This window comes from Cheilinus undulatus, linkage group 3 (genome assembly GCF_018320785.1).
Source record: "Cheilinus undulatus linkage group 3, ASM1832078v1, whole genome shotgun sequence".
Taxonomy (NCBI): domain Eukaryota; kingdom Metazoa; phylum Chordata; class Actinopteri; order Labriformes; family Labridae; genus Cheilinus; species Cheilinus undulatus.
Genome location: NC_054867.1, coordinates 49,134,172 through 49,152,471, shown reverse-complemented (window position 1 = coordinate 49,152,471; position 18,300 = coordinate 49,134,172). Strand labels below are relative to the sequence as shown.

The window sequence follows — 18,300 nt, the reverse complement described above, 5'->3', positions numbered from 1 at the left end:
GTTATACCTCTGAGGAATCATTCTTACATGTGCTCTTAAATGATTCTGTCTTCAGGGCCTATGTGTCTCTGTTCATGAGACACCTGTGTGAGCCGGGGGCAGACGGAGCAGAAACCTTTGCAGACGGAGTCCCACGTGAAGGCCTGTCTCGTCAGCATGTTCTCACCAGGATCGGAGTCATGTCTCTTGTCAGGAAAAAGGTACTCCTGTTCAACCAAAGAGGCTCTTCACTCTGAATAACAAGTTTCTGCTGGAGCTCTGAGAGATTAGGGAAAGTAGGTCAAACTGACGGCAGAGGGAGAGGCACTGTTCGGGTACAAGCCTATAAATGTGTGTGAAGTCCTTGATAAATGGAGTTAGTTTTAGTAGGTTTCACCTTTTCACAGTTCAATGGAGGTTATTTGGATGCTTAGAAGCATCTTTATAGCACAATCCAATCTAAATAGCAGCTAGCTTTGTCAGTATGTTGTGACTTTAGCATCAGTGAATGACAGAGAATAATCCTGGCCCCATCACATGTAAGCAGTACAAGACACAAATAAGAACAGAATGTCAGCTTCTAGGAGCAGTTCATGCCTCCTTAAATGGCAGCCTTCTACGTGGCATCCTGCGTTTCAATTGCAAATGCATCCTGTTTGTCATGGCAATCATTTCCATTACATCTAGAAAGTTTAAGAATTTCTCTGGCTTTGAAAACTCTTTAAAGTATTTGATATAATGAAAGCAGTCAACTAAAATATAAAATGATAAAGTCATTTTAACTGATTTTGGCACTTAAGTGCAAAAATTATGCATATTGTACCTTTAAAAATACAAGACAATACAACAATCAAACAAGGTTGCACATTAAACTGTTAAAAAGGTATAACCTATTTCCTCTTGGGGTCAGTTTTGACAGTTTTTTTAAAGGGTTTTTTGATAGTAAACTTGTATTTTCTAACCTCATTGCCCTCAAGAACATGTTTTCCTATCACACCCTTTGAATACCCTTCATGATCAATACTTAAAGACCCTGTAAAGTGGAAATAGATCTGTATTTAGGTTTGTTGTATGGTAGGTCACTGTGTTATGAACCCACAGGTCACATTTCAGTCAAATAAAACATCTCTAAGTTTATAAAAATCAAACTTCAAAATCATAAAAAATGAGGCAGTAAATTCTGCTCCAGGATGGTGTGGGTGTGTCTGTTGAATGAGCTGTAGCCACGCCCACTCAGGAGAAATATGAAGAGTTCATTTGCAAAAACAGGTAACTTTTTTTTTTTTTTTTTTTCTGGCTGCTGGTAAGAAAGAACAGCGGCACCTAGCAGCTTCTTCCACAAAACATGAACTTTGACCCAGTTTCCCACAGGCTTTATCAGATTTTGCAATGTTAATTTTAACTCTCAGCTCATTATTTACCAGAATGGCGTTTAACTGTTTTGCAAATGACCTCTTCATATGATCCTCTCAAATTAAAATAATGCTACAATCGGAATTTAGGAAAGAGGTGAAAATCTTCCTAACAATCTAAATCCAAAATTTAGGTACATGTAGATCTCGGTGTTTTCACATGTTTACTACAACCATATTCCAAAGAGTGTAAAGACAAAAATTATGGATTTCATTTTACAGGGTCTTTAATATGCATTAAGGTGGTATGGTTAAAATGTATGGTTTTGTTGTCTTGGTGGGCCAAAAATGATCCAGGGGTGCTGTAATAGTACATATAGCCCATGAAAAAAAAACACAGTTTCTGCTAAATTCAACTCTAAAACAAGGTGTAGTTTCATTTAAACGAGGCATACTCACTATGAGCAACATACAGAAGAGTAAAGACCTTTTTACACTGAGCCTGTTTTTTTTTCCTCCAAAATTTTGCACATCAAAAAAGAAAACCAGTCTCAGGTTGTTCTAATCATTTTCACATACTGACACCAAAGCTTTTGTTTGTCATCATTATTTGCGGAACAAGTTTGGTTCTTTTTGTGTTCTCCTGCATCAGTCTAAGCCATTTAGATGGGTGGTTGATGATTCAGAAAAGTGTCTTCTGCCTAGCAAATGGGCCACAATGGGGAAAGCAGTGGTACTTTGCAAAAAGCAGCTTAAATGGGCAAAAACTGGTAAAAAGGGCAAAAAAAAAACAGGATGAAAGTGGGAAAAAAGTGGGCAAAAAGCATCAAAAATGGATTAAAAGTAAAAAAAAAAAAAAAAAAAAAAAAAAGCCTCAAAAGAGGAAAAAAAGCAAATACAGGCAATAAAAATATAAAGTCAAAAGTAAAAGTCGAGAATTATGTTTGAGAGTTGAAGCATACTGCAAGTTTAGAGGATAAAACCTGATTAGTGCAACTTGCAATGGATAATTTCTGAAGTCATTCCCCTTTTCTAAAGTTTTGTGGGGGAATTATATTTGATCTAATTTCAAATTAAGACATAAAAAGAGCCAAAAATTATCACTTAAGAGCCACACGTGGCTCAAGCATTGAGTGTCAGTGCTTTAGGCTATCATGCTTTAAGCACAGTGGAACTGGACTAAGTCCAATTTGACCCACAAAGACAACAAATGCAAAGCCAGGATGGAGAAAACACAAGGGTTAAAGACACAGTTAGTACATATTAAAAACAGAATATAATCAGAATAAATAACAACAGACTTGTTGGGCTACATTTAAACTAAAACATTAGGTATTCCTCATGTATTTTTCTGAGTTCTTGAATTGAGGAAATAAAGCCATCTTGTAAAAGAAGTATCTAATTGTATACCCCTTGAATAAATGTCTTTTATTCAGGTGCAGGAGTTTGAGCATGTAAATGGAAAGCTGAGCTCTCCGGATCTGATTCCCATCGGCATGGAGCTGAAGAAGCTGACAGAGAGTTTATCCTCTGATCCAAACACTCCTGTGCCGGCCAGTCCCATCGCCACACAGCCCGGCACTCCAGTCCCTCCAGGTCAGAACAAAGTGTCTCTGCTAATCCTCCAACTCTGACATAAAATTAATACTTCAACAAAGTTTCACCTAAAGTTTGAGTCGCTTCTGTGGTTTTATGGATTGTAGAGAAGACAGAGTCTCTCCTTGGTTCTGCTGAGGACAAGGAAACCTCAGAGCAGGATGGCAAGAAACCGTCGGAGCAGGAGGTGAGTCCTTTTTCTTTTCCACTATCCATCACTTTTATTCTCCTCTCCTTTATTATCTTGTCAATCTTCTCCAGGTTCATGACACTTTAACCACCTATCATCCCCAGTAGATGCCTCTGTCAAACTCTGACACCTTTGCACTCCCCTCTCTGCCCTCTGAAAACTTTCCTCCTCTCCTCTTCGTCTGGGATTCTCTCCGCAGACGTCCGGCGCAGAGGCAGCACCTGCACCAGAGAAGGCAGCTGACAGCGAGGAGAGCAAGGCCAGCTCTGAGGAGAAAACGGGAGACGAGAGGGACAGAACCGAGTCGCCCAGTGCAAAGACAGAGCCATCTGCCAACCAAAAAGAGTCGGCTTCAAAACAGACCGAGCTGTCGTCCAGTCAGACGTCTCCTAAAGGTGAGGGCTGCATGCAAAGTAAACTATTCTCCTTCAAAGAGTTGTTGCACTAACTTTAATGAGTCCTTTTGTTTTGTTCTGAACAGTTGAGCCTTGCAAAGAAACAGAGAAGTCCTCAGACAAAGGAGATAATGATTCTCCGCCGGCCAAAACTGAAGACAAGGAGAATAAGCCAGGTAAACACACCATGAATCCCAAAACAAGAAGATATGATAGAATAAATTTGCTCATTTTTTAAAAACAAAGCAGCTTGTAGCAGCAGAAAAAGCCTAATAGTCATATTTGTTGCTTTTGCAGATGATGTGAAGAGTGAAGAGGCATTAGAGGGTCGATTGAACGGAGACAAAGACACCCTGGATGACCTGGATGAGAACAGGAAGGAGGACAAAAACGGATACAAAACCAAGTTCATGTTTAATATCGCTGATGGAGGTTTTACAGGTGAGAATGAAGGTGACATTTTGTCTAAAAGACAAATGAAGGGTCACTTGCAGCACCCCAGCTGTAACTGCAAGCATTAAAACTTTACATCAGCCACTGGATGAGGTGATCTGCTCTCAGAAGGCAAATTTTCCTGCATAATCTCTTTTGCAAGCTATTTTTGATTTCAAAAAATTATGAGGATTGGGGACTGGACCACTAGATATTTACAGAATAATTTAAATCATTTTATGATTTACAAGACATGCTCTCAGTGTGAAATAAAGGTTGACACAGGACTGTTATTCCTACCCCGATCCTGGCCCACAAAAACATTTTACTCCTGGCCCAAGACTGGGAAAGAACATCCTGTCCCATCCTCAGTCAGGCAGAATTACACCCATCCCATCAGACCCCTGTTTCTGGTGCATTAGCATTACTACTAAAAGTTCCTCTGTTGTAATATGCAATAAGCATCCATCGCCTTAATCCAAAAATCAAACTTGTCACATGACTGTGAGCCATCACATTCATCTGTCATACATGTTTAGTATCAGGCATCATTTTTCATGCGTTATCACATGACATTTTTTTATAACACATTTATGAACAAAGATGTTAAATAGTTGATAAAAACTTAGATGTGTTTCCTTTAATTTCTAAGCTGTCTAGCACAGTGGTTCTCAAATGGTGTGAAAAGAGGCAAGTCTAGGTGGGCCTTGGGAATTTGTGCGACTGAATGTTATTACTAAAACCTTTATCAAAGTACTGTAATCAGGCTCACCCACAGCAAAACCCCAGAGAATGGGCCCTCCCCAGTTGTGATTTGTTAATATCAATGTCAGTATGTTTTACTGGTAGCAGTGATGCTAGCGACCTAGCTAACAGTTTCCTCATTTAGGAGCTGAAAATTGCTGAGAACTATTATTGGGTATGAATTTTGATATGATGTATTCATCCACCTTTTAACCAATTGACCCATTTTTCTACCAATTTTTCCCACTTCTTTGACACCTTTGACCCATTTGTGCTGCCTTTTGCCATTCCAGCTCTTTCTTTTTGTTCTTTTTTAACCAATTTTTGTCACCTTTTTTTAGAACTTTTTGCCAAATTTAACACATTTTTGCCTTTTAGCAACTTTTATACCAATTGTGGACAATGTTTCCCTCTTCTCCTTGACATTGAAACCCAGATGCCATGTTTTTTTAATCCAGTTTTGCCACTTTTAACCCAATTTTCTGCTTTTTGTCCAATTTTGCTGCTTTATTTTATTATCATTGTTTTTAAAATCAATTTTAACCCTATTTTGCCACTTTTTATCATTTTTGCCATTGTTTGGCCACATTTTGCTCAATTTTGCCATGCTTGTTTCATCACTTTAAACCCATTTTTTGCCACTTTTGCCATATTTTGCCACTTTTTAGCCATTTTGACAAAATTTTACCACTTTTTGCCTATTTTGCCATTGTTTGGCCACAGATTGAATGGGCACAAATTCCCACAGAAACACTCTAAACTCTTGTTGGAAGCCTTTTGAAAAGGGTGGAGGCTGTTATAGCTGCAAAAGGGGGCCAACTCCATATAAAAGTGCATGTATTAGAATGCCAGTCATAATAGTCCCTGTTGGTCAGGCGTCCAAACATTTTTGTCCATATAGTGTATGCCTGAAGACTTCTTACATTGCATTGTTCAAAATTTCCCCATTAGATTATTCATAGGGACTCTGTAGGCCTCATGTAATATCTCTCCTCTACATTTAACTTGTGCTCTGTCTTTAATACTCTTCAGTTTTGTGCTCCAGTGTCTCCCTGCAGGTTATTTACTAACGACGGGACAATGAAATCTCTTTAGTTTTGCCCTGAAGTGTGTTTGTGCTGTTAATTTGCTCTGAGCTGTCATTATGAGTCATAAATGTCTAGAGTATAACTTTATATTTCTGTAAAAACGTCTGTCTCACACTCAGAGTTACACACCCTCTGGCAAACTGAGGAGCGAGCAGCGCTGTCGTCTGGAAAGATGCATGACATCTGGCACCGTCGCCATGACTACTGGCTGTTGGCTGGCATTGTAACGTATCCTTCCCCTCGATGTGTGAGCTAAGCATCTGGAAAAGTAATGTAATTATTGGTGACCTGAGGGAGCCGCAGCTGAAGGAGTGGTATTTACAAACTGTAAGGAGAGAAATAAAACTTTTCTGTTAGAGGGATTTTATGAGGTTCTCTGCTGCTGTTTGTTTCTCCTTGACTGGGAATCTATCTCAGACACGGCTACGCTCGCTGGCAGGACATCCAGAATGACCCGCGTTATGCCATTCTCAATGAGCCCTTCAAGACGGAGATACACAAGGGGAACTACCTGGAGATGAAGAACAAGTTCCTGGCTCGCCGCTTCAAGGTAATCCTAAATCTTTATCAGTGTAAATAGATGAAAGAAGCTCAACTTATTCAAGGATTAAAAGATTTGTTCTCCTTGAATACAAATGAAACTATTCCTAAAATATTATCTCTCTCCATCATTTCTATATTTCTATTTTCCCCTCTGCAGTTGTTGGAGCAGGCCCTAGTGATCGAGGAGCAGCTGAGGCGGGCAGCGTACCTGAACATGACCCAGGACCCCAGTCACCCGGCCATGGCTCTGAACACTCGCTTCACTGAGGTGGAATGTCTGGCAGAGTCCCACCAGCACCTGTCCAAAGAGTCTCTGGCTGGGAACAAGCCTGCCAATGCCGTGCTGCACAAAGGTCTGCGGTTAAAAATAGAAACAGCAATAATCGTCGCTCTTTCTGTCTTGTTAGCCAAAGGAAGGTTAACCTTCACAAAACAACCTCACACAGATGACTTTTACAGGGATAAATGACTGATTTGAACCAATGTCAGTGTTTAGCCTGTTAAATCAGGCTATGCATTAAACATTTATGAAAGAGTTAAGGCTGATTTAAGGTCAAATTTCCCCAAACCCCCTAAGAATCACTGAAAGGAATCCTGCATGTTTAGTACTGGTTAACTGGATCCCAAAAATCAGAAGACTTACTCAAAAAAAAAAAAAAAAAAAAAAAAAAGGGTTTATTTTCAAAAGACAACAAAAAGGCAGGCAGTGGCAACAGGGAGCGGACTGGCTCGTGAAGTTCAAAATTTTAATCATGACTGGAAAACACTGGAAATATCTCAGCAGTTATCAAAATCACACAGTAGTATGAATTAAAAACTTGCAGGAATCAAAACACTTGTGAGACAGAATTGTCTGACAGAGTAGTGGTGTGAAGACCAGGAGTCCATCCAAAAAGTCTACAAAACTTCTTAAGTCCTTCCCTATCTACTTTTTCTTAACCCTGCTGGAAAATGTTACAGGGTCAAGGAAAGGAGGGAGTAAGAGGAGAGGAAAGGAGAACAGCAGTGATTACGGAGTCCAACTGCACTATCCCTAGGTGGATGTTATGGACGTGATGTGTGTTATTTGTTTAAAAACTACACTTAAACATTTGTGGACTACAAAATTCTATCTTCAGGGTCCGGGCCCCAGGGTCAGTTCGAATAGTGCTTTTTGCTTAGGAAGGTTCCTAACTGAGTAAAATGACCTGGAGGTATTCTAGTGTTGGCCATGATAAAGTCTGTTCAATTTCTCTGCAGATTATAGAGCCTTTTACAAAATGAGCTGAAAGAAAGACGAAACCAGAGTAGACTTATATAGTTAACAGAAATAAGAGAATTAAGGCAGGATGGATAGGTAGACAATAAAACAAAACTATCTGATACTGTTGCAAAATAAAAGGAAGATGAAATAAACTTTTATTGATCCCCTATCAGAAATTTGGTCGTTACAGCAGCTCAACAAGAGAGAGACAGAAATGAGAAATATTAACAAAAGTAGAAATAAATATAAAAAATAATTAAAATATATAAATTTGGGAATTAAACTAATGAATGTCATTTATATAGTCGCACTGACAATGAAGAAAATTCAGATATAGAGAAGGGTTGTTCCGATTTCATTACCAGTATTGATAATACGTCTGAAACTGCTTTAAAAGCAGGTATTGGTATCTGCGAGTAGCCCTGTTTATGCACCGATCCGATACCATTTGGTTTAGCTTTATATTTTGCTTCGTTTAGCCATGCTGAATGTTAGTACTACAAACTGGAAATCAATTCTTCTTCGCTGCAGGAAAGCACATCATGCACAGGCTACTGTTTTAGAGCAGTGAAGAATTAAAGGACCCACTGCAGCAGCAAGGAATAGTGGATGCGTGACAGTTTTTCTCTGAATGTGGTCGTAAAAATGCATTCCAGATCGGCGCTGTTGTACAAGACAAGAAGTGACACAGTTTATCAAAAGTTAAATAACTTTTGAACCATAATTTGTTGCCTCTTACGTGTTTTTTTCTCTTGAAGCTAGCTGCTTTGCTTACCTATTGGTGCTATTGATGCCACTGAATCTGTTGCGGCAGCATTTTCAGCTTGTGTGGCTATTGGGACTTTAATTATTAGATCTACACCAGAAAACACAATATTGAATGTCTTTTCATCCATTTTAATCGAATTACGATTGTTTATTACTGCTATTACTGCTAGCTCTAATGCTAACGTGAATGCTAACTGCCATAACGTGTACTCATTGTGAGGATCTGTCAGCCAGCAGGCTGCTCCGTAATTCTGTCATACTGCCCGAATAGAGCATAATGGAGAGAAAGATGGAGAGAGCCTGTGAGGCAGCCTCCTGTATTAATGCTATTTTAATATTTAGGAGTAAAACTCAATAATCAGTAGAAAAACAACTTTAGGGTCACAGAGATGTTGTACATTATAATTCTATTTGTTGAGCCATGCTCTGAGTCAAACACAGGCTTAAAATAATTTGCTATTCTGGGGCACATGTGGTCTAGTGGTTTGAGGTGTGCCCCACGTACGCAGACAGCCCGGGTTCAAATCTGGCCTGAGGCCCTTCACTGCATGTTTCTCCCCCGGTTTCATTCGTATTTCTGACTCTGTCCACTGTCCTTCATCTATCAAATAAAGGCACAAAAATGTCAGTCCAGAAAGTTCACACTGGTATTGGATGAGTACTTGGTATCTGCTGACTCCCAACACCTTGGTATTGGAAACGTATTGGGAGGAAAAAATGGTATCAGAACATCCCTAATTAGGAGACACGTTTCTTCTGTTCTAGATTTTCACATAGTGCCTGGCCCCGGTGTGCTAAGTGACAGATGTGAATTTTGTAGTCCATCAACATTAAACTGTAGTTTTTACTCAAATAACACACATCACGTCCATATCCTCTGCCTAGGAAAAGTACAATCAGATTTCTTAATCACCAGTGTTCTCCTTTCTTCTCCTCTTACTCCCACCTTTCCTTAACCCTGTGATGTTTTTCACCAGGGTTAAGGAAAATGGATGGGAGAGGACTTCAGAAGTATTTGGACTTCTCGAACAGACCCTCAGGCTTTTATATTGGAGTAGATGAGTTGATTGTGGACAGGTGTGCCTCATTGCTGCACCATGAGAAGCCAAGCCCCCTGACAAGCACATGCTCTGATGAAGAGACAGGAGGAGAGAATAGAAAAGGGAAAGAGAGAGAGAAATGCAACAAAAACTGAATGAACTACAACCATCACACCCTGCTCGCTTTGTTATCAAAAGTGCACAGTAACCCTAGATGAGGAGATTGTAGAGATGTGTTTGACACAGCTGCTTTTTTGTGTAATGATTTTTTACTCACAAACATTAATTAATTACCAGGGTGAGGAGGCCAAGGTCAACGACTGTTTAACACTTGGCTGTTAAATGTTGTTGTCTGTGAATCTTATTGATTTTTCTGTCAATTAATTTTTTATGGAACTAATTATCGTCCGTGTTTAATTTCAGGCCCCAGAACACAAAATAAATTAGCTTTTTTTTTTTTTTTGCACTATGGCATGGGATAAAAACTGAAAAAGCTCTCATCATTCCTTCCCCATGGAAATATTTACTAAAAAGATTTATACGATGTTAAAGGAAAAAATTGTGTTCTAGTTTGTTAATTTCGAAGTTTGCATTCATTTCAGTGGTTTTTGAAAAACATTCTGATGCATTTGTCTTTTGTTTTCTCTCTGATGGCTTTCTCAATTAGGATACTAGAACCCTAATTCCAAAAAAGTTGGGATGCTGTGTAAAATGTAAACAAAAACGTATTTACAAAAGAACATAAAAAACACATCAGATGTGGAATCTGAGACCATTTCATGATAAATATTATCTCATTTTTAATGTAATGCCCGTAACACAGGATGGGTAACAAAAGGCTGGAAAGGTAAGAGGCAGTAATGAACCAAGGCTAGAAGTAGATAGAGTGGCATATGCTCCCATCCAGACGTGTCTTTCAGGGAAAGCCTTGCATAGTTTAGAAAGACAATGTTAAACCACATACCATATCCATCACAACAGCATGGCTTCACAATAGAAGAGTCCAAGTGCTGAACTGGCCTGCCTGCAGTCCAGACCTTTTGTCAATAGAACTTATTTGGCATGTCATAAAATGAACTAGGACAATGGAGAATGACCCCTGGGACAGGCTACAAACTCTTCAATTTTGGCTAAATTATTCAAAATTGAAGATTTCCTGTTTGAGTTTGAGTTTGTATTTTGCACACCCAACATATATGTGCCGAATTTTTACGTTTTTGAAGATAAAGTAAAGTCGTACTTCAGTTATCCCTGAAGGGAAATTCAGAGTTTACACTGTTTCGTTGCTTTTACACATTACACACATATACAGTGATGGCCTTGCTGCTCATTGCTAAGCCCTGCCGTGAGGTTCAGTGCCTTGCTCCAGGGCACTTGGACATTGCTCAGGACGTGATGGAGCCTCTGCAGCTACCAGGCCAGGGTCGGGCTCCGCTCCCACGAGGACTTGAGCTGGCGACCTTCTGCTCTCCAGCCCAATTCCTTCTGGCTGAGCTCCTTCCAGACTGAGCTACTGCCCCCCCAGATGAGGGGCCCAAAAAAGCTCAAAACGTATATAAATAACAATAACTAGAAAAGCACTCCGCCATTTCGCCAATCCGCCTATCTCCTAATAGTACAGAATCCTTGAAAAAATTCCTGGATCCAGATGGTGATCCGGATCAATCCCAAAGTCTAATCAGTTCTTCCTTATGCCATTTCTGACATTTCCTGAAGATTATGTTATGTTGCTAACAAACAAACTGACAGACTAACAAACCCTGCCGATCACATAACCTCCTTGGCAGAGGTAATAATGATGAACCTGACCAGTTTCAATAGGGTCCTTGCACCCTCTGTGCTCGGGCCCTAAAAATCCAGCAAAGAAGACCCAGGACTGTTGAGCTGCTTGGCTAGAATGGGACAGCATTCCTCACCCAAAGCTACAGCCACTGGTCTCCTTACTTCCCAAATGTTTACAGACTGTTGTTAAAAGAAGGAGGGGATGGTAGATGGTCAACATAAAGAAATGGTAAAATGTCTCAGTTTCAACATCTGATATGTTGTTTATGTTCTGTTATGAAAAAATGAGTTTGATACACTGTGCCCCTACTTTTTTGGAATCAGGGTGGTACATGTGAAATTTTCCAATGAGTGTGAACATCACATTTATGATGTGTTTCTCATGCCTTCACAGTGCTGAACCAGTTGGAGGAGCTTCTGAGTGACATGAAAGCTGACGTGACACGTCTGCCCAACATGCTGTCAAGGATCCCGCCGGTGTCGGCCCGCCTGCAGATGTCTGAGCGGAGCATCCTGAGCCGCCTCACCAGTCGAGGGAATGAGCCTCCGCCGCAGCAGGTAAGGACACGGTTTGCAAAAGTTCAGGGATACTCCCAGAATAGGGATGATAGGTTGCAAAATTTGGCTGAATGAAAGCCAATCCTTTGTTTAACTTTTTAAATGTATGCTTAGTGCAATATGTGCTTAAAGGCTTAACAGATCAGCTCCTCGAATCCAGGGGCATAGCATTGATCAGCCACGGCCCCATGATGGTGTTTGCTGCATCTGTAAATGTGGTGTATACCACATCCACCGTGTCAAAATGTGCAATATCTGGCTTTTATATGCTATTTCAGTAAAGTTTTATCCATCTATATTTCTTTTATTCCATCTGCACCAGTGAGGACAGCCATCCAATTTCCGAGCACTGAACTTATGCACTTGTCTATCTATAATTTAATGAATAGCAGCGCTCTGAAGACTTTGCAAAGAATTATCAGTCTTTTCCTTGATAGTTTGGATTTTAGCAGGTTAAATAGCAGTCAAGGCTGGCAGCTCTTAATGGAGATAAAACAAAGCTCTCTAAAATACGCCGCAGGCCTGAGTAAGTTTAAAAAAAATAAAAATCCACGGCCCAAAAACTTTGAAGTATTCTTTTGTCACGACTCAGCAACCGCATTACACCCTGAAAATCCTGTAGAGACTCAGACTCCCAATCCCCCATGGAGGAGTTTCCCCAGGTGTAATGGAATAAAAAAAGAATCTCTCTTACATTGTTTACTTTCCCCACTTTTTCTCCACACTTGGGTCCCGGAGGATTTAACAAAGGCTTCATTGTCTCATTACTTTCATGTTTTCCTGCAACCTGTTCACCAAGGCTGTTTAATTCTCTTTTATACAGTGAAAGAGATTATTTCAGCGAAGCAGTGTGGTCGCTCATGTGCCCTGACTGTGCTTTATTTGGTTGCCATACCAACTTGAGTGGTAACCAAGGAAACAGCCTGCAATCTGACTTTCAATCCTTTGTTTCTTTTATTTGCTTACTTTCCAACCGCAGGAAGAAAACTCTCCTTAAAGAGTCCCTCATAACTGCTAAATGTTGTGTAAAAGACTTAAGCATGCTGTTTGTAATGTGCTATTCTATTTAAAGGAGCTGTTTTAGGTTGCAGTATGCAGCAGGATCACTAGGCTTTCTTATATCTGTGCCTCAGCCTTTCAGTCAGGGCGGCTTCGGCTGCTCTCAGATGTACAGCAGCGGCTTTGGAGGAGGATTCAGAGGACCCGGTGGACAGCCGATGGTCAACTACAGTCAGATGCCTCTGGGCCCTTATGTCAGCGGTGAGGATCCATGTTTACTGTATCAAACCACATATCTGGACTGGAGATAATACACAGATTTAAATTAAATAAACAGTGAGGGAAACAATGTTTTACAAGCATATAACAAACATGCTAAATACTTTCACACATCAGTATTTTGTGCTGTAACCTAGGGCTGGGTGTTAAAACTTGTTAGCAGATCAGTGCAAAGTTTGCATTGCACAAGTTGCAAAACCTTAAGATATTTCCTCAGAATTTTGTGCAGGGATAACAGACAAGACAACAAACAGTGCACTTGTGATTGCACATGTCGAACATGCCAGGGTGCATGCCCCTCGCTTTTAGAGAACAAACCAAACAGTGTCAAAGTAGTGGTGAAACCAAATTTTGATCTCCTTGAAGATGAGGAAATGGTGCTCAGAACTGACAGTAGTACCGTGATGTCAATTAGTTGCAGCACTGGTAGCATTCTCTACACCAGGCATCTTGTGTCTCCAAAGGAGGGTTTGAGGGCTGCCGGTTTTAAGCTTAACTCCTTCAGTGTGTTGATTGGTGCTGATCCCTCAGTGTGTTTACATGCACAAGGGGCCAGTACGCCTGGTTGTACAATGCAGGGGATACACAGGCATGCAAAGTGCATATATTTATTTTTCAGTCTCTAGAGCAGTGTTTCTCAACTGGGGGGGTCAGGGCTAAAAATGATTTTGCAGAGCTTATTTCTCTGGGTTGTGAATGTGTGCCTAAAATAAAAATGGAGCAATAATAAATCTGCATGAGGTAATTCCTCAAGATATCTGGCAAAAAATGGGTATCATCATGGGAAAGAGAGTATAAAAAAGCATTAGTTTTTTCCTATTTTTTCTCATTCATATACTTTGTTCCATCCAAGATCCAAACTGTGTAATTTTTTCATGAATTAAGTGTGCAATGTTGAAAATTTTTGGAAATAGGGTTTGTGATTTGTCATTAAAGTACTGGTGGGTCCTGAAGCAAGACCAGTTCAGAACCACTTCTCTAAGTATAAACACTTCTAAATCTACTCTCCTAAGATGGCAAAGGCAGTAAAAAGTATTGTGAGCATGTGTATTGCTTTGTTATGTGTTACCCACAGAGGAATGCTCATGTTTACTCAAAATGTATCGTCATGTTGTCTCAGCCTAAAGTCTGTGGGCCATAAATCTGCTTTTCTTGGTCTGTTAATTTCATTATGAGCCCTGTTCTCTAAAACAGTAGAAGTGTAGTGACAAAAATACTAAAGGCCCATTTTAGATGAACTAAATATCCAAGATGAAGAATGGTTATCCTTTGCTGGGTTAGCCTCTAAAAGAAATGTGGGACACCACCACCCCCTTTTGCAAGACTAGACTATGTTCTGGTTGCCAATGTCAACAGGTTAGCAAGCATCTAACAGCAAAAACATGAAGAAACTTAAGAGCTCTATACATTTCATATATATCTATGCTTTGGATACAAATAAAATACATGCTATCCACCTAGATCAGAGGTTCTCAACTGGTGGGTCAGAACCCAAAAGTGGATTGCGAAGTAGTTCTCAGTGGGTCATAACTTGGTGTCTGAAAAAACATGGTGGCAAAAGTCCTTAAGTCCTTATTGGAAATGCATTAGTACCTTTTAATTTTACCATGTTTTACTGTGAAATTGGGTACATTTAATGTTTGATCAATATTTCAGCTGTTTTAGCTCCTCCTCTTGCAATAAATGGCTATTTTTCCCATGATAGCGAAGTAATTACACAGTTCTCTGGAAAATTAGCAAATATTGACACAAAATGATGTGGAAAGAAAGTATAAAATTTGTCAGTTTTGTCCCTTTTTTATATCAGGTGTTTTGGTCCCATCATGCTCCAAACTGCAATATATTCAATGAACTAAACATACGTTGTTGAAAAGTTTTTGGAAACTCGGGTCACGATCTGTTCTAAGACAGACTGGTGGTTCTTGAGGCCAGAGCAGTTGAGAACCACTGCCCTAGATTATGTCAATATGCAGACTCTCTTTCTGTTCAACAAGAGGAAATTAATTTGCAACAGGAGCACACAAAAGACAGCATACACAAGGTCAACATCAGCAGTGAAATAAGACCCAATTAAGAAGCCTGAAAATCAGAAATAATGATATTAACACAATATAAAGAACAACATACACAAAATCAGCAATAAAAGTCAGTCCAGAGCTCATACTGAACTGGAAAAATTACTGCCATTGTAAAGTGCAATGTGAAGATGTGCAAATGAGCAGTAACTGCGCAAGAAGAACAAGAGCAACCTAAAGGCTAATTGCCATTATGTAAATGAATTGCACTGGGGATAAATGAGAACTGTGGGGCTTTTCCACAATGATTTTTGGCCGCACCAAGCCAAACCAAGCTGTGCTGATTTACTTTTCCATCATCAGACCACTGCATGTGCAGAAGGCTCAGTCCAGTTTGGGTCCCACATGAAGGAGTAAACCCATCTGGAATCATGCTATGTAGGGTTGTAAGTCTAGCTTAGAGAAGGTAAAGCATTTATATAGAAGATATAGACTTCTGCGCATCATATAATATAATATGCATTATTTAAATATTCTCAGATTTATTTTAACCACCCAGCCCTACAACCAATAAAGATTTTAGACTATTCATGTATGCACAGACATTCCTGTAAGTTAACCAGAACTTGAATGGCCATCTAAAGCATTTTCCAAACTGGTATTCTAAATGACTGTCACATCTACAGAGTCAGAGGTCAGGGAAAGATGCACAACATGATTATAGGTAAATTAATTAATTATTACTCCATGTTAGGGAGACATTTTTGTAACAAAAAACAAAGAATTTTAATTCTTATTCTTACTCTCCTTTCTTGTAAACATCCATCACAGCTGACAGACCGACGTCCTTATTCAACTTTGACCTATCGTACTAACCTTAGTTTCACACACACTGAGGGTTTGCAGACATTATGGGTATGTTCAATTTATGTTCTGTTTTTTAAATAAGATGATGAAGTTTCTTAAATGAAAAACAACATCTTAAATCTCATATCTTAAACTATAATGTGGTTTATGTCAAACAAATCTTGCTCTAATATTCACCTAAATCTGTCACCTCTTTCCCCTGTAGTGTCCTCTAACGGCCCTCCGCCTCCTACAAGCCATTTGGATAAGAAGTCACTCGACTCCTTGAGAGACGTGGCGACTCCTGACCTCAAGTCAGGCAAACCCAGTGATGTCATCTGTATCGAAGACTAGACGAGCTCTGAAGCTGACCTGAGATTAGACGCCACAGGGATGGAGCGTGCATGGATGACAGCCGCCCATCTCCTCCTCTTTTAAATCTTTAAATCAAGCTCTCTGTCTGCGGATAGGATGAATAACTTTTTGATTAATGCAGATCTATCTATCTTAACAATTGCACTTTTATCTTTTAAGGACTGTAGAAGTATTTCAGGAGTTGTTTGCTTTTGTGCTGCAGAGCTGATTGCCAGGAGAGGTGGAATTTTTTTTTTCAGCGCTGCGCTACAAGGTGAAACTCAAGGAAGCTGGCCTGTCTGAGAGTCCGATGCTCACGATTAAGGCTCGTTTTAATCTACGAATGTGTGTCTTGTTGGTGCTGGCTTTGACTTTTTCATTCCCTGCGCCCATTGTTTTTTCACAACACTGTGACTGTGGCCATCAGTGAGAGGAGAGGAGAGAGGACAATTTGAGTCACAGTTTGATCATTTGAAGGCCTATATTGTTACTTTAAATGTGATTTTTGTCATTCATGTAGTAATCAGTGGATAAATTATTGATTTGACAGCATCAGAGACTATGATCATGTATGCAGTAGCTGGATACAGTCTGTCTGAATCCTTGAAAGACTGCCACCTGCTGGTGAAAGTGGAGAAAGTGATTCCTGCTGAGCCTGCAGACACATTTTACTGCAGACACCAGTGAGGGCCGGCCTCTTGTACTGTATATACTCAGAGACTGCTGTTTATTTTACCTCACATAGGTCTAACTTAGTGAAAATATGTACACACATGGAAGAAATCAATGAAAATGGAGATCAAGCAAGGAAAAGACGCTGATTTTTTGCAAGAGAGGACTGAGTATTACTGTGTACGGTACAATATTTGTGATTCTTACTATATTTGAATGTTAGTAGTGGCTGTAGAGCTTAACCCCAGGCCAGGACCAGTGGGACTGCACTATAAACAGAAACTCATCTGGTCTACATCCACAGACAGGGCTATCTGAGAGCAGTCCTGAGTGGAGGGTGGCTTTTTTCTTCTCTTACTTACATCCAGGGACTTTCCCGTCTCCCTATCATTGTTAGAACTGAATAAGGACATGAGTGCTGAAGGCACAATCTCACTTTAAGTCTAGTTTTTGTCTCAGAATGAGCCTTTGTCTGCCTCTTTTTATGTTAAGCTAAAATAAGATGCTATTTGGTTACTTGGTGCCATTTAAAAAGATAATCATGTATTCTTTAATGCAGTGTTTTCTCCACAGAAGTGCAGATGTTTTTACATGATGGCCATTTTCCTCTGACGGCATGCTCAAATATGGGAATCACAAACACTTTCAGGAAGCTAACTACTGAGATTCAGGCTGAAAATTGTAGAAATGTGAGCAGTAGTTTTCATTTTACTACTTCTTTTACTGAGCAACAAAAAAGGCAATCAATAGTGGAAATCCACCTGGATACTGGGGCTATATTTCATACATCAAATGTTAAATGTTGATATATATTTCAGTGCAAAGTAATATTTTTGATTATATACTGGCTACCAATACACAGCCAGTGAAATTGGCCTTTACCAACAATCTTGCTATCAAAAGTATTTACACCATCCAAAAGCTGAATATTAACTCTGAAACACTCTAAACTAGATCTTCCATGTTGAATCACCATTAGCTATGATTAAACTCTAATGTTTGCCACTGTTTGAATGGTGGTTGAGTGATTTTCAGTGGCTTTTAAAGGGGACATATTATGCCAATATTTTTAAGGTTTTTCTAACAAAATATGTGCACCTGGCCTGTCCAAAATCCCCTCAAGTACCAGAACCCCATTCTCCACCTTCCGGAAAATGTGTGCTGAAACAAGCCATTCTCAGATTTTCCCCTCATGATGTCATGTGGGGAGTTAGCACCGCCCCCAGGTTTAATAGGCACTCCCTGCTTTTAAGAAAGTTCCGCCCTCCTCCATTAAATCATATCAATTTTCTGAGAGGGGCGTGGTCAGGCGCTGAGTTAGACAGCTCAGTAACATTTAAAGCCACAGACACAGAGCTTGACGTCACAAGAAAATGTCCGTCATGTGAATATGAATCAGTTTTGTTGCAGTCTTGATTTTGAGGA

General features: G+C 39.8%; 1 protein-coding gene across 4 annotated transcripts in view; it reads left to right on the top strand.

The window, feature by feature from the left end:
• The window catches only part of chd5 (chromodomain helicase DNA binding protein 5), a 98,705-nt gene extending 80,704 nt beyond the window's left edge, over positions 1 to 18,001 (top strand). For 3 of the 4 annotated variants that reach the window (XM_041816596.1, XM_041816605.1, XM_041816589.1), the window contains exons 29-40: positions 56 to 200; positions 2,768 to 2,927; positions 3,035 to 3,114; positions 3,317 to 3,512; positions 3,599 to 3,688; positions 3,810 to 3,953; positions 5,896 to 6,004; positions 6,194 to 6,326; positions 6,477 to 6,672; positions 11,547 to 11,710; positions 12,844 to 12,970; positions 16,076 to 18,001. In XM_041816596.1, coding sequence (XP_041672530.1) covers positions 56 to 200; positions 2,768 to 2,927; positions 3,035 to 3,114; positions 3,317 to 3,512; positions 3,599 to 3,688; positions 3,810 to 3,953; positions 5,896 to 6,004; positions 6,194 to 6,326; positions 6,477 to 6,672; positions 11,547 to 11,710; positions 12,844 to 12,970; positions 16,076 to 16,203 — 1,672 coding nt within the window. In that variant the 3' untranslated portion in view covers positions 16,204 to 18,001. Of the gene's footprint in view, positions 1 to 55; positions 201 to 2,767; positions 2,928 to 3,034; positions 3,115 to 3,316; positions 3,513 to 3,598; positions 3,689 to 3,809; positions 3,954 to 5,895; positions 6,005 to 6,193; positions 6,327 to 6,476; positions 6,673 to 11,546; positions 11,711 to 12,843; positions 12,971 to 15,834; positions 15,891 to 16,075 lie in introns of those variants that run through there. The other variant, XM_041816615.1, reaches the window with a different exon arrangement.
• Positions 18,002 to 18,300: the final 299 nt, after the last annotated feature.